At 37.3% G+C, this 14,368-nt stretch overlaps 2 protein-coding genes across 3 annotated transcripts; one reads left to right on the top strand and one right to left on the bottom strand.

The window, feature by feature from the left end:
- The first annotated feature begins 285 nt into the window (after positions 1-285).
- LOC111250812 (tubulin alpha-2 chain-like) lies at positions 286-4,263 on the top strand. Its single transcript, XM_022806593.2, has 4 exons — positions 286-659; positions 1,269-2,130; positions 2,867-2,976; positions 3,491-4,263. Exons 1-4 carry the CDS (start codon positions 415-417, stop codon positions 3,621-3,623), a joined length of 1,350 nt encoding a protein of 449 aa, XP_022662328.1. The 5' UTR covers positions 286-414; the 3' UTR covers positions 3,624-4,263.
- A 1,704-nt stretch (positions 4,264-5,967) lies between these two features.
- LOC111250814 (large ribosomal subunit protein mL62) lies at positions 5,968-9,957 on the bottom strand. Of its 2 annotated transcripts, none has more exons than XM_022806597.2 (6): positions 9,714-9,957; positions 8,841-8,886; positions 8,294-8,353; positions 7,102-7,184; positions 6,506-6,670; positions 5,968-6,199 (listed from the first exon to the last, which is right to left on the bottom strand). In XM_022806597.2, the coding sequence occupies exons 1-6, from the start codon at positions 9,855-9,857 to the stop codon at positions 6,101-6,103; spliced, it is 597 nt and encodes a 198-aa protein (XP_022662332.1). In that variant the 5' UTR covers positions 9,858-9,957; the 3' UTR covers positions 5,968-6,100. The 2 variants fall into 2 exon arrangements, with proteins under 2 accessions (XP_022662332.1, XP_022662331.1); XM_022806596.2 differs by having other exon boundaries at positions 6,501-6,670; positions 9,714-9,951.
- Between the last annotated feature and the right edge of the window lie 4,411 nt (positions 9,958-14,368).

Below are 14,368 nucleotides of genomic sequence, written 5' to 3'. Positions count from 1 at the left end.
GCTGACGGATCGACCAGTTCATTTTGGTTACAGTTTTTCCACTGGGTAATAAACTGGTGTGCCTGAATGAACAAAGTAGCGCAGATCCCATGTCAATCAAAAACTAGTCCCACATCTGAATCATATTATGACGCTGTTGATCTGTCATTCGCTCAGACTACAGCATGATATACAATAGATCGCTGGCAGCTGTCAACTACATTGCGGCTGTATAGTGGTACGGCACGTAGAGCTGCTATTCGTTCATTCAGCCAAGCCCTTCCGCACGCATGTTAATGTCACGCAAGCTGCATCGGCTGCTTGGCGTTGTCTAGCAGATGACTTCGGTTCGCAGGTCACTGCGCAAGACGCACAGAGAAAAGCAAGCTTATCAAAAAAAAGTCTAGTACCATACGTAAGTGAGCTCCTATCAAGATGAGAGAGATTCTCAACCTTCACATAGGTCAAGCTGGAGTTCAATTGGGCGAGCAGTGTTGGAAACTCTACTGTCTCGAACACGGAATCGGCAATGACGGCACAGGGGTCTACGAGGACAAAAAGCTCCGTGACTCACTGATATCGTTCTTCACTGATACAGGAAGAGACCGATATGTTCCCAGAGCGATTTTTGTCGACACGGATCCCTCAGTTATTGGTGCAATGAGCAAGAAGCCTATCGGGTATGTACAAGTAATGTGATGTGCACAATGGGATACACTACTCAAGCAGCATCAGCGACCTTGGGAAAAAACAATCGATAAATATGTGTCTTTTTTTTCATTTTGTCTTAAAATGAATTTAGTTTATATTAGCAATGTGCCACTGATCAATATCATCTTACGCTCACAAATCACTGACAATTATGGAATACATAACGTTTGTTCACCTGCAATGGTACACGTTTCTCGATATGTTTGTACAGAAATTGATAAGTTTAAAGCCCTCAAAGTTCACGGGGCAAAGATCCTGGGTCCGCGAGAGAATTAACGCGCCACGCTGCCCACACCTTATCTATGGAGATTCCTTTTAAATAAAATAACGCTAATTTTACTGGAAGATATTATGGACGCTGTGTTTCTCTCTATTTGGAACAATTAATCCATTCAATTGCGATGGCCAAAGTGTATAAAACGCGGACTCTTATCATGACAACCTTCCGAGCTACTTGAATACGAATATTGAAGTAAGCTATTTTTCCTTGATCAAAAATACGTTCATATACATATATGCGTCCTTGCAGAAACATGCCAATGAATACAATGCCAAATCTGCATGTGATTTGCTTACAGGAAACTTTTTAGCCCTTCGCATTTGATCTCTGGGAAAGAAGATGCTGCAGATGTCTACTCTCGCGGTTACCAATCGGACAATCGCCAGCTTTTAAAAAATACTCTCAATGTATTAAGGCGCGTAACTGAAACTCTAGACTCACTTCAAGGTTTCGTAGTATCACACTCTATCGGAGGCGGTACAGGATCTGGTTTTACGGCTGCCCTTCTACAGCAGCTGCACGAATTTTACGCGAATAAGTGCCGCCTACAGCTGATGATCGCACCTTCTCCAGACTGCAGCGAGGTTGTAGTTGAGCCTTACAACGCTGTGCTTCACGTAGACTCCACGTTCGAAAATGTCGACTGCACGTTTATGGTTGATAATCAAACACTCTTCAAGCTTTGTCGAGACCGGCTAAAGATTAGGAGTCCATCTTATGACAACGCAAATGCTGTCATTTCCCAGGGTTTTTCGTCAATCATGAATTCGGTGGGGCTGGATGGATCCTTGAATGTGGACCTCAGCGAGTTCCAAACAAATCTCGTCCCTTTTGGAAGATTACATTTTACGATGATGAGCTACAGTCCATTCGTTACATCCGGACACCGCGATCTAAGCCGTGAGACGTCCGTCGTGGAGATTACTCGTGACCTCTTTCAGTCAACTAACAGATTCCTAACTTGCGACCCACAGAAGGGCAGTTATATAGCTTGTGGCATCCTCTACCGTGGGGAAGTTTCACTGTGTCATGTGCAGCAAACTCTGTCGAATATACGCGCTCAGAAGACGCTGAGTATTGTTGACTGGAGCCCGGCGGCTTTCAAGCTTGGGGTGAACCCTCGCAAACCATCTGTACTTACCGACAGTGGTTTCACAAAGGTTAGTCAAATCAACAGTTAATTTTAAGGTCAAACACGCATCTAAGCGGCCAGAAACAATGTGTTACAGTAATTTACATATGCTTTGATTTTGTGTATGTAATCGCTTGAGACTTTAGTAGCACTTGGTACACTACCACCTGTTTTTAAATTCTGTGGTTTTCCTACCCAATTTTGATTATTGTAGTTAAATCACTTTCCTTTTTATTGAATTATTATTAATTTATTAAGAGGCTGCACCCAGACGGCGCTTTAGCTGCCTTTATTCTAACGTAACGTTATAACAACTGGCACAACATATACTAAACAAAATTTCATGGGCCGCTAAACGTTATCTGACACACCGTTTGGATTCTTCTCTTATCGTTATTATGATATCATTTGTTGCTATACATGTGAGCGGTATGCCCATTTAAATATTGCGACAAACCGTATCGGTAAAAGGGGCCAGCGTAGTTGCTAGCCAACTGAATTTTTCGTATACTAACTCCAAATTTTAAAACACAAAAATAAAGTTTATAAAAATATTGTTTTTCTGGTAAATTGATTTTAGTCAGTTTGTTCACAATCACACACGTTTATACGATTAACGCAGCTCTGCAAAACGCGTTCTGATTAAATTGTTATCAAAACTGCTACAGATGGGAGAACTTTTTAAAAATTAGATTTGTAGTACATGTGGCGATGCTATTCAAATAAGCATTTTTTTGCGGTATTTATGTTTACTTTGAATTCAGGTACCGCGCTCCGCGTGTATGTTAGCAAACAGCACGGCGCTTGCTTCGGTTTGGAGAAAGGTCACGCGGAAATTTAATCTCCTGTATCGCAAGAAGGCTTTCGTACATTGGTAAGTGTATCTTTCATTTGCCTGAGAATTTAATTCGAGAACGAGTCCTATCTAAATATATTCAGATATGCTTGATAAATAAACGAATGGTATTCATAATCTATAATCAGTCGATAAATTGGAAAAATAAAAATAGTAGTTGTTTTCGTCATTAACTATGTTAGGTTCTATTGGATATGCAGGATTATACTGCTCATGACTTAATAAATCAATTAATTTTTCAAAAACTCAACGAACGAAGACATTAAAAATAAGTTGGTTTATTATTATTTTAACACTATTTTAAACTTTTAGTTTTGCTAGTGTCTCATGGGAAGTTTAGAAAAGCTAGATGGGACCGATCAATTTTGGTCGTATTTTTGCCGTATCAACTTGCAAATCTTGCTTGGCAAATCCAGGAAGTTTCTAAGAATTATTTAGTTTATAAGAATATTTAGTACATGTCCTAAAAATTGATTCAAAACTAAACTCGGGGCGAAAACACGTCAATATAAATGACTGTTCAAATTTACAGGTATTATAATGAGGGACTTGAAGAAAATGAATTCAAGTCAGCTTATGACAACGTTGTCGACATGCAAAAAGAATATGCGGATCTCGAAAGTAGCCAGATTGAGCACAATGCTTCACGATCAGACGGACTATAGAAAATGTCCCATATAAATGTTCTGCTACATTGACCAGCTTTCTGGTTGTTGGTGGTTGTAAAGCAAATCTACCTCTGAACAACGTTCAGAAGCAGTTCTTTAATAAACACTGTGGCTCGCAAGTATTTTTTGCTCAATCGCCAAAATGATAATATGATATATATATAATGAGGAGTAATATAGGTAATTATGATTAACACGCCGTTGATTATATGTACATAGTTATTGTCTGTGATACGTTTTAGCAATTGCATTAATTTAAATATGATTTTAACAAGTTATTACTTTTTTATTTCTACTGATATATCCGATACAGTAACGGTTTGTAATAGTATTTTTTTATTTACTTTTACGTGACCTATGCTTGATTAGAGCGTTCTAAACGAAGCCTACCTTTATTACATTTCTACCCTATACCTAATATATATCTAATGACCTGTTAAATGGTATCGGTTTTAGAATTCGATGCGCTTTTGCCTACTATTATGGTTATATCTGCATACGTGAAAATTATGTTCGGTAGTCATTGGCCAACGTGTTAATACCCGAGACAATCGTTGTAGACCTACAGCTTCTCTACGAAGTATCTGGAAACCGTATTTTTATGTCGCAATATAAACGAAGATGTTTGGATCTACTACTCCGTTGTGCTATTAATGTCTAGTAAGTAATATCTAAGATAGTTCGCAGTGGGAAGTGGTCGAAATTCCACAGGTTAGATCTGGTGTATGTGACACGTTAAAAGTGCGAAGAATGCTTCCAAACAAGCTCATCCAAACGGATAGCCAGGTTTGGTAAAAAAAAACCCAATAATCGCGTTATCGCAAAAAATTATGTTCTGAAGTACATGACTTGCTTAAAGAACGATTTATTTCAGAGCGTTTCACTCAGGTATATATATACCTGAATGTATATATAGATTATATACATCTATATATATATATATAGATTATATACATCTATATATATATATATATAGATTATATATATCTATATATATATTTAGATTATATACATCTATATATAATGTAAAAAAAATTCCTATAATTGTAGTCGAGATGTTGCCTCAGCCTTTTTTAAAACAAGATTGTCATCGTAGTACATATTACCTTTAATCAAATACAAACAACGTTTTCAAATCCATAGCTTAACTCAAACTGAAGCAATTCGAGAACCACTTTCGGAAAATCTGCACCACAAAACTGACCAGCTCTAATAATATGCGCATTAAATTTTCAATAACCATCTGTATGTTTCTTCTTTTTCCCAATACTTGCAATTAATCGATATATCAGTAGTTAGGACGTACAAAACACAATGCTAAATAGGCTAAGTTATGTCTGAGTTGTTGCTTCAATTAGTATTTCATGAATGGGCTTATGTATATGTCCTCGCCTTCCTATCGCAATGAATGCGTCTTTGCCGGCACATAAAACTAAAGTTGATGGGAAGAGCGCAAAAAGCCAATGAAAACCCTTAAAAATCCTGTGAAACTGGATCAAATTGCCATTTAACTACATTAGTGTATTGATAGCAACCAGTGCGAAACGTTAACTTGTTGAGTAATACCTATAAAAGAAGTGCCTGTGATTATTTCGGCCTTGACGAGTAGAGTTGACTGTAATTTCAGTGTAATCCGCTGAAAGCATCAACATAAATTTGTTAAATGATGATTTCGAAATTTGATTTCATGAAGAGGTTCGTCCAATAGTCAGACGTTATTACTTCAATGTAAGAATACTACAACCAAGCAGGTTTTTTATAGTATATCTTTTTTTTTTACAAAAAGGAATAACCTATTTTTACTGACTTATCCTAATAATAATAATAATAATAAATAACGTGACTTTAATACAAATATTGACAGAGATGGAACACTTTTATATGAACATTTAAAAACCTGCTCTAGGAACAAACGTATCTCAGATTTAGCTACCGAGCGGTAGTACTCTGTCCACAGCGTATTCTATACGTTGCGCCAGCCTGGTACCGATAGGGTTCGATTCGCGCTTGGGGTCAAAGAGATTTTGCAATTGGCACCGATCATCACGTGTAAGCGAAATAAGGTAGTGGCGACGGGCGTATCCACCGCAACAATAATATGTCTTGCGCGACTCTCCATCCAGAAGGGGCACAAGCATTTTAGGTTCTTATCCCTCAGATACAACAGACCGTACAGTTAGCAACCGATGTAAAGGAACATGACATAATATTTCATTGCTCGAGACCGTTAGTCGCGGATTAAAAAAATATTTAGCCACAGCAGCCATTGGTCTTTATTAGCACGCAAAGCGGAAGTGCTGACTTGGTTTAAGATAACGATAACGGTACAAAGAAAAAGAACTTCTTGAGCGTAATAAAAATCTTACTTTTAGTAATTTTACTATGTGAAATACGGTAAAATATACATTTTCACATACTGTTTAAGCTAAAATATGACTACAACTATCATTTTGTGTAATGAAGTTTAAGCAATGTCATAGTGTGTTCAAAAGCCATGATCGGCTTGACTGTTTCGGCGATTTTGGCTTTTGATCCGTTTCTGTCGGAGGCGAATGGCAGCTGCGCGGTCCAGTCTATAAAAAATCAAAATCAAATGTAACCTACTATTTAAAGATTGCACATGAATTAAGTATTTAAAAATGTAACTCTGTAATGAAAACTCAAGTAGAAATTTTAAAAAATGTTATCAAGGCGCTTCGAATCTGTATATCTTTAGCGCTTCGAATATATTTAGTGGACAATCATTTTCAATGCATATAATTCTCTATATTTACCGAGCTCTGTACTGGATGACTTTTCTACAAAAATGACGTACGTGCATAATTAGTTCGTCAATGTTGGTTTCAAGGCCAAAAGTCCGAAACCTATATATACCTTGCCTTGAGCATTTGTCGTGTCTCCTGGCTGACCTCTGGCGGAGGTTTACATGCTTCGAACACCATCGTCCGAATGCGATCCACACAATCAGCCGTATTAAGGATCTGCTTTCGAGTGCGGTCTGAACTAATAACAAAAAATCCATCCTTCGTAATGGAGCTGGCACACTATAAAGTACATATCACAAACGCCATCGTTAATACATAGAGGTTAGAACATGATAAAACATCACGCGGTTATAGCACAAAAATACCTTTACTAAATAATTATGAATAGCTATGTTTTTTGTCGCTATCGTTTTCATATATCACACAATTAACAATATGGGCTGACTTAAAAAATTATATATAGGTCTCAATTAAGGTATGCTATTTTGACGTATAGCATGCATTTGTATAAAAGATAATATCTACAGCAGAAAATACTATCCAAGGCTTAATAGCAAAAGCTCTCCCAGCTGAAACGATTTTATATCGCACTACATTTAATTGATATTAAACATGAAAATAAATAAGCGGCCCTCTAATATCTATTCGTTGTCGGCGCGGCAACAAAATATTTATCGATCATATTGCTAACAAAAGAACGTAATTCATACTTGGGTTTTGAGCCTTTTTTTCGCGTTATTAGGAATCCACGTCGCCGAATCGATATGGAACCGTATGTGCACTTTAGAGTTTGCTGAAATGATGTGGATATTCATTAATTGATCATACTATTCACCTGAAAGCCACTTGCGCTATTTTTTTGCGGTAGGGTTGTTAACATAAATAGAGCGTTAATTAACATAAAAATTCAAACCCCCCTTCTTCCCCCTTTCTTGCACGGTTATATTTTTATGTTCCACTTGCTACTTATTCTTCAACCTTTTGTTTACACAACTGACCTAGAAAGGTCAGGTTGTTCGGTCCATTCTTGAGCTTGTTTACGTTCACCTTATTTTTCTTCAAACGACGTGAAAAGTTATCTTCCCATTTCTTTCAGAACTTTTTATCTTGACTCTAGCAATGGTGCAGCTTTATTAGATTTTTCAAATGCTCAAAAGCGCGAAATTGCCATTATGTAATACTGGGTGGTTCGAAGCGCTTTACCCTCCATTAGCTGCTCTAGGGATATCCTAAATGTCTTATATTTTATATTCGGTACTGCCTTAGTTCCAAATTACTTTAGACGGTTGACATTCATCAGAATGAAACGAAGCGTATTTGCGTCCAACTTTGAATATCAAAACCTCAGGCATCGCTTAGTTTAATAAGCAAGCACATAATCACTGCACGATGATAAAGATATGGGCACCCTAAATAGCATCTCGTTTCATCTGTCGCGGCGGCTCTAATCGCAAATCATAGAGCTCGTTCACCAGAAGCAGACTAACCATAGCAACAAGGTTGTAATACAACGTTATAATAGTTCAGTCTATGAGGTATTTATGAAGAATTAGTACCCCAAAATTTGTAGTACATTTACATCTATGAAAAAAACGGTACATCTATAGATCTTTTTTTCAAAGCGTTCAAAAATAGTTATCAAAAAATCAAAAAAGTATCGATACTTTTTACGTAGAGTATTATCAATACGATAGCATTACTAGTATTTGCTCAAAAAGATGTTAATAAAGACTGTCGGCGGCAAAACACATATATAAGATTTTAGTAAAAGAACGATCTATATATGCTTCACTTGCTTTAGAACATTTATCATGCAAATATATTCGAAGCACACAAATTACGATAAGTAGTATTTTTTTAATAAATTCAGTTTAAATCACAATGATACGATGAATAACTTACTTGTATTTACATGTTGACCTCCTGGACCGCTACTTCTCGAGTAGGTAACACTCAGCTCTTCTGTAAAATATTAGCAAATTATGGTTAACATAATACAAATAGCATTGCAATATGTTCGGATTTTAATTGGAGCACGTGTGTTGGATATGTTGAACGTCCAGCGATCTACTATCTCTTATTTTTGTGACCATGTACACTGTCAAATATTACAGATAATAAGCTGAGTTCAAAGGGTATCAAGTGCTGAATGCATTACCGAGGTTTTTCAATTCGGTATATAGGGTAGTCCTATATTATCGAATGAAATACTTGTAATATCAAGCTACAAGTATCTCAATATTGGAACCTCTGTAACTAGTCAAAAAATACTAAATCACTTAAAATGACCATAAGTATGTATCAGGCCAAAGTTAGGTCATAATTCAAAACATTTTTTTCCTATGTAAGAAGACGAAATCATAGATTGCAGGAAATGCCATCATGTTGAAGAAGGGCTTCGGAGGCATCAATCGCATGCGAACACATGTTTGACTAAGATACTACTTACTCATAGGAATAAAGCCGCTGAATGTAGATTCTGTTGACTGGGGGGGCTGAAAATGTGAGTCAATGTAAATTTGAGAATTTTACCTATGAATTATCCAAGCTTTCGAGACATCTGCCACATACAACAGTTCGATGATAAAAGTCGTAATTACAGCATATTCATCAGTTACATTTAAAATCCTTTTTTGAAGAAGTACCTATTGCATATTCTAGTCCATCGGGTGAATGGTTCAACTGAGCCACTTCAACATTTTGAACCATAGCCTTTTATTTTTTTATAACGTATTAATGCTTGCAACGAATAGTTTTAATACATCTTGCTCGAAAAAAATGATGATGACTAATAAACATTAAGAATACACAAATAAAATGATGAGGTAACAGAATACTCTGACATCCTTATATGATTCCAGTACACCTTGTTGCTCGTCGTACTAACAACACGAAGCTTCGTGCACTTCATAAATGTTACGAAATTACTCGTTATAAAATGGTTTGCATATAGTGAAATTATTATAAACCAATTTAATTATTAATTTATGATATTACCATTGTCGTTTAATTTTGGCTTTATCCGTACTTAAGCATAAGGCACTGTATTTGATGTTGAAGCCATTCATGCTATTTCTATCGTAATGACTCTTTTATTAGTTACTATTCTAATTCGCTGCTGAACCATTCAATGCCGTAATGCTTATTCCATTGTTACATTTATGTAAGATGTGCAGCAGTCGTATTCAAGGTGCTCAAGTAAACAAATGTTGCCTAAAAATTGATATTAACTTCTCAACTCAGCCTTGGGTTTACTTCATCCTCCACGAAATGATTAGTCTGCGTAAATCTTTATGCTTAATTGCAGATGATCATTTTTTACCTGAGGGGAATCTGCTATAGCTTCGGGTCCCGCACCGTATAGGTTCTCAATATTAAGCGGTGACTTGAAGGAAGCTTCACGAACGCCAGTTAAACTAGTTCGTTTAAATAATACACCTAAAACGTGCCTTAGACAATGGGCCATGTTTGCCCCTTTGTGTCTTGTTTCGTTGGGGCTCAGTAACTCTGCGCGCACAACAGTTGCACTTCTGCCAAGCGAATTTCGAATATGCGGTGTGCTTACGGCACACGGCAGTGATTTGGCGCGTATGTGGGACGGGCGGGCAACATGAATACCCTCCGTTCCAGCATAAGTTTGTATTTTGTTTCTGTAAGTCTGTGTCTTCGGCCACTCCTTAGCACCTGCTGAAGCGATTCAAACTGCTTGCTTGAAATGTTTATTGCGTGACACTAATAGTACCAAACTGTACCACATTTGCCATGTTAGTTTTCCTGTATTTTAGGCTCATGATAATAAAACTTCACAGGCATAAGCTTTTTTTCGGGGTAGCATCTTCTCGTCAAGTAAAGCCTGACTTAACTGTTAAAGTTGTTATTGAGACTTTCTTTATATATATACATATATGTGCAAAACCCATTAGCCTTATTTTCATAACGTATAATATATAAATAAATTAGTATAGAAGGTCTTAAAAAGAAGCATTTCGATTATTTTTACTGGGTAGTCCTGGCTTAAAAAAAGGCTGGTGTCAAAAGTCTGTGAAGATTTATGTTTGCTCTCATAAAAAATAAACCATTGTGAATTGATGGTCGACTGCGATATACGCTTGGAGCTGGCAGCCGTCTGAGGACGTATAAAGCCGCCCTTTAGGCCTATGTATGATACGATTCTTTACTAGTATTCAGTAAACACCCTAAGCGCTAATGGAATTAATATCATACTTGTCCGGAGATGTTGTTAAAATTTCCTCCTAATCTTAACGCATGAAGCCTTACAATAGTCAAAATTAACTTGAAGAGGTGATATTACCGAATACAATGAAGGCAAAAGAAAGTTTCTATGGAAAGAGTTCTGCCAAAAAGCGAATTCGTAAACCCAAACATAACTGAGTACAACCTATGGTGAAGTAGTTAAATGGTTGATGTATTGTTCCTATTAGACCAACGTCCATTGGCAACGAACTTCACCAGTGATAGAATCGATGGAAGTAATTTTCATTTTTTTCCTATCCAAACATTTTTTGGGTATAATCAGCCCTCTTGTTTTCATCGTAAAGTTTTCCTTACGATCCTTATCGAACTTAATCTTATGATAATAATAATCTCAATCGTTGCAATAAGCTCTGCGAGTGTCCAACAACGTCTCTGGCAGACAAATTTAACATATCATTTGAAAAATCAAAAAGAGGTTATCTCAAAGATGTACATGGCTATATTTTTTTTGGCATTAAGTTTTGTGGCGCACACATATGTCTAAGAATTACTTTATTTAGAACAAAAAGAGATATACCGAGAGTCAAAACTTCGGTTACAACTAATTATGAAAAGAGAAAGACGACAAAGCAACTTGTTGTAAGTATAAATGAGATTAAGTATCCGTCCATTCAATTAAATAGATGGTCTTAGCAAGGATAGAATAATGGTTAGGCAAAGGAAATGGGACCTTTGCAGAGGGGCTGCAGAAGCTCAGCGAACCATGCTCCAATAGCTTATTTTATACGCAACTGGCGCAAACGTGTCCTTAGAACCACGGGCGAGGTTAATGATACGTTCAAATATTAACGTTCATCTTCGTTTTCGCTTCTACATACACCTGCGTTTGCAAAATGTGTTATTCGTTTTGCTTGAATCAGCTTTGAATGTATATATATATATATATATATATATATACACATTGTTTCCTTTTTTGGGTTGGGTAATAAATTCTCGCGTTTTTTTCCTTTTCGTTTTCCTACTTTCCTCAGTTATTTCCATGCTCTGTCAGCCTGTTTTAACGGTACTACGCTGCCGAAATAGCCTGAGATGTTTCGCGTACGTACAGTAAGAGCCCTATCGCTTGGAAGACTGTTCCAAAGTAGTTTGCCAAGTTGAAAAGCGTATCCGAGAGCTAGAGGATGCCCCCTATCTGAGTTGATGACAATCAACTGAAGACATCTTTGATGAAAAGCGGCTGAAAAATTAGGGACCACAAAACTGTTGTTAAGCGCCTCAAAGCTCCTTGGTCTATTATAGAAATTTGGAAGTTAGTCCGCAGTGATTAGTTTCTGTCATCGGTAATAAGAGGTGGTTTTTGCATGTTAACAGCAGAACAAAATTTGTGTCCCCCTGTCTTCAAAAATCCTTAGTTCTAGGGTTCTGGCAAAGGAACAAGCGTTAATCACGTAATGTTATATGTCGGATTATAGCGATAGTTAAAGACATTCCGATGAATCAGACGTAAGTGAACCTTCATGACTAATTCGATATAAGTCTCATCTCCTTTGACAACCCTAAGTTAAATATCTAGTCTTATTTAAGTTTAGTACATTCCAATAAGTAACTGACTCTTCGTATGACGTTTCTGTCACAAAACGATTTTTTAAAAATCAAAAACATCGATCCAATTTTTTGGAACGCATCAAGTTACTATATAAACTCGGTAAGTATATAGGGGCTTTGGCACATCGTATTGAATAAGCTTGGAAATACACTGACAGCATCTTGCTGCAATAGTTCCCACAAAACCACAGTACAAGAAAGATCTAGGATTTACGCAATAAAGAACTGCTAAAGATCAGTAAAAAAGCGTTGTCATCACTAACAACTGTACTTTATTTTAGCAAATGTTGATCTATGAAATTTAATGAATAAACAAATTTGATAAATTCCACAGTGGTACTTTGGTAGGACACGAATTTATTGGTAACGACGCAATTCATAATTCTTTGAACTTTTTTTTTTAACTAGCTCTGCATTTAGATATTAGATGTTTTTAAGATTTTATAACTTATAAATGACATTGTTCAATACCGTGATGTTCGGCTAGCATTTATGCAATGACCTGCAAATTGACCTTAATAGAACATTGGCAGCGTTCCAACAAAAAACACTCAATATGTCTTTAAGCACTAACGATATTGACAAAAAGGACAAGGCTTAATCGACCTTTACGATCTTGTAATTTATAAAATCGAAAATCCATAAATAGATGTTTATTATTAGAGGCCATTCGATACTCAGTACTACTATAGGACCGGGAGAGTTAGACAAAATAAATATCCAAAAGAAATAATAACACAAAGTTATAGAAAGGATAGATTGAAACGATCACGTGCGTTTAATAACTTACATTTGAAGACTAAATTTTGAATAGACACTGATTTTCCAGACGACTGACACCCTGAACGCGGATACAGTTAACATGTCAGTAATACATAGCTTAATAAACAACCTCACATTCGTTGTCGTTGTCAACAACCCGAAAAGATGATAACAGTTATTGCATTTCGCGGTCTGTCGATTATTTTTACTAGAACCACTGTGTGCGTGTCTTTACGTGGGTAATTGATATTTCTGAAAATCACTATGGTCTCTTGCGATGATGATCAGCCGTGCCAATACACCTTCTTGACTAACCTTCGGTTACAGACAATTTCAAAGACATCAGAACTATCCAGATTTAGCGAATTCGCCATTTTTCCAGTTGTTGCCTATAGTATCGTATAGTCAAATTATACCAGCCTTCTGGTTTTAGTACTTGTCCATGTGCAAGTACCCACGATCGACGCCATATGTACTATGCAACCGTCGAAGCGGCCATTGTTGGTCTGATCAAAACTCGTACGCCAATCGCTGTCATCGCTTGTACACCCATGCTTTGAACGTCTATGCTACTGCTGATAATGATAATTGTTTTGTTAGGTTTATTCGATAGACGCAAACAAAACTGATGAACGGATCAACGAGTTGATAGATTGGCAGCCACGGACGGTCAGAGGGCGACACCTGACATTCTAAGGCATTCGTCAAATTTTCAACTTTCACTCGCACCGTCTTCGTCATCGGTTCGATTCATCGTTTGACGCTGACGTTGTTTCGGCACATCGACAGCCGCTGCTAGTTAGACCCGTGTAGGCATTTACTGCGTACCTATACTGAATCTGCCGCTGCCCCTGACTTTGCGTCCAGCATCTGTCGACGTACACGACCACTTCTATGCTGTAGTAGTAGTATACATAAATCGTAACATATGTGCAAGTACGAAGCAGAGGAATAGGCGGCAAAGCTAACGTGCCGCATTAGCGAACGCAAGAAGCGTGCATTAAAAAAAAAAAGTAGAAAAATCAAAAAGGAAGAAAAAGGAAAAAGAGCGAAAAACTTAAGGAAACAATGTGACAGAACGCGGTAGAGGGCGTACGTCGTGGTCGCTGTTGCGATAATGGTGGTCATCGATGACGTTGTTCGCTTGCGCGAGCTACAGCCGCAACAAAAAGAAATGAAAAAGGCGACGCAACAAGAGGTGGTATGAAGACACCGGTCAGGTACTGCGTACAACAGGGATGATACCAACTGAGAAGCAGCAGATAAAAGCCCTAACGAAGAAAAAAGGCAGGTTTAACACAACGAAAAAAACATCGGCGAATCGGAGAACGATAACGAAGATGAAGCAGAACAAGAAGACCGAATAAAACGAAAGCTATGCTCCTGTCCGTCTAA

This window comes from Varroa destructor, unplaced genomic scaffold (assembly GCF_002443255.2).
Source record: "Varroa destructor unplaced genomic scaffold, Vdes_3.0 BEIS01000005.1, whole genome shotgun sequence".
Taxonomy (NCBI): domain Eukaryota; kingdom Metazoa; phylum Arthropoda; class Arachnida; order Mesostigmata; family Varroidae; genus Varroa; species Varroa destructor.
This window is presented reverse-complemented; position numbering and strand designations above follow the sequence as displayed.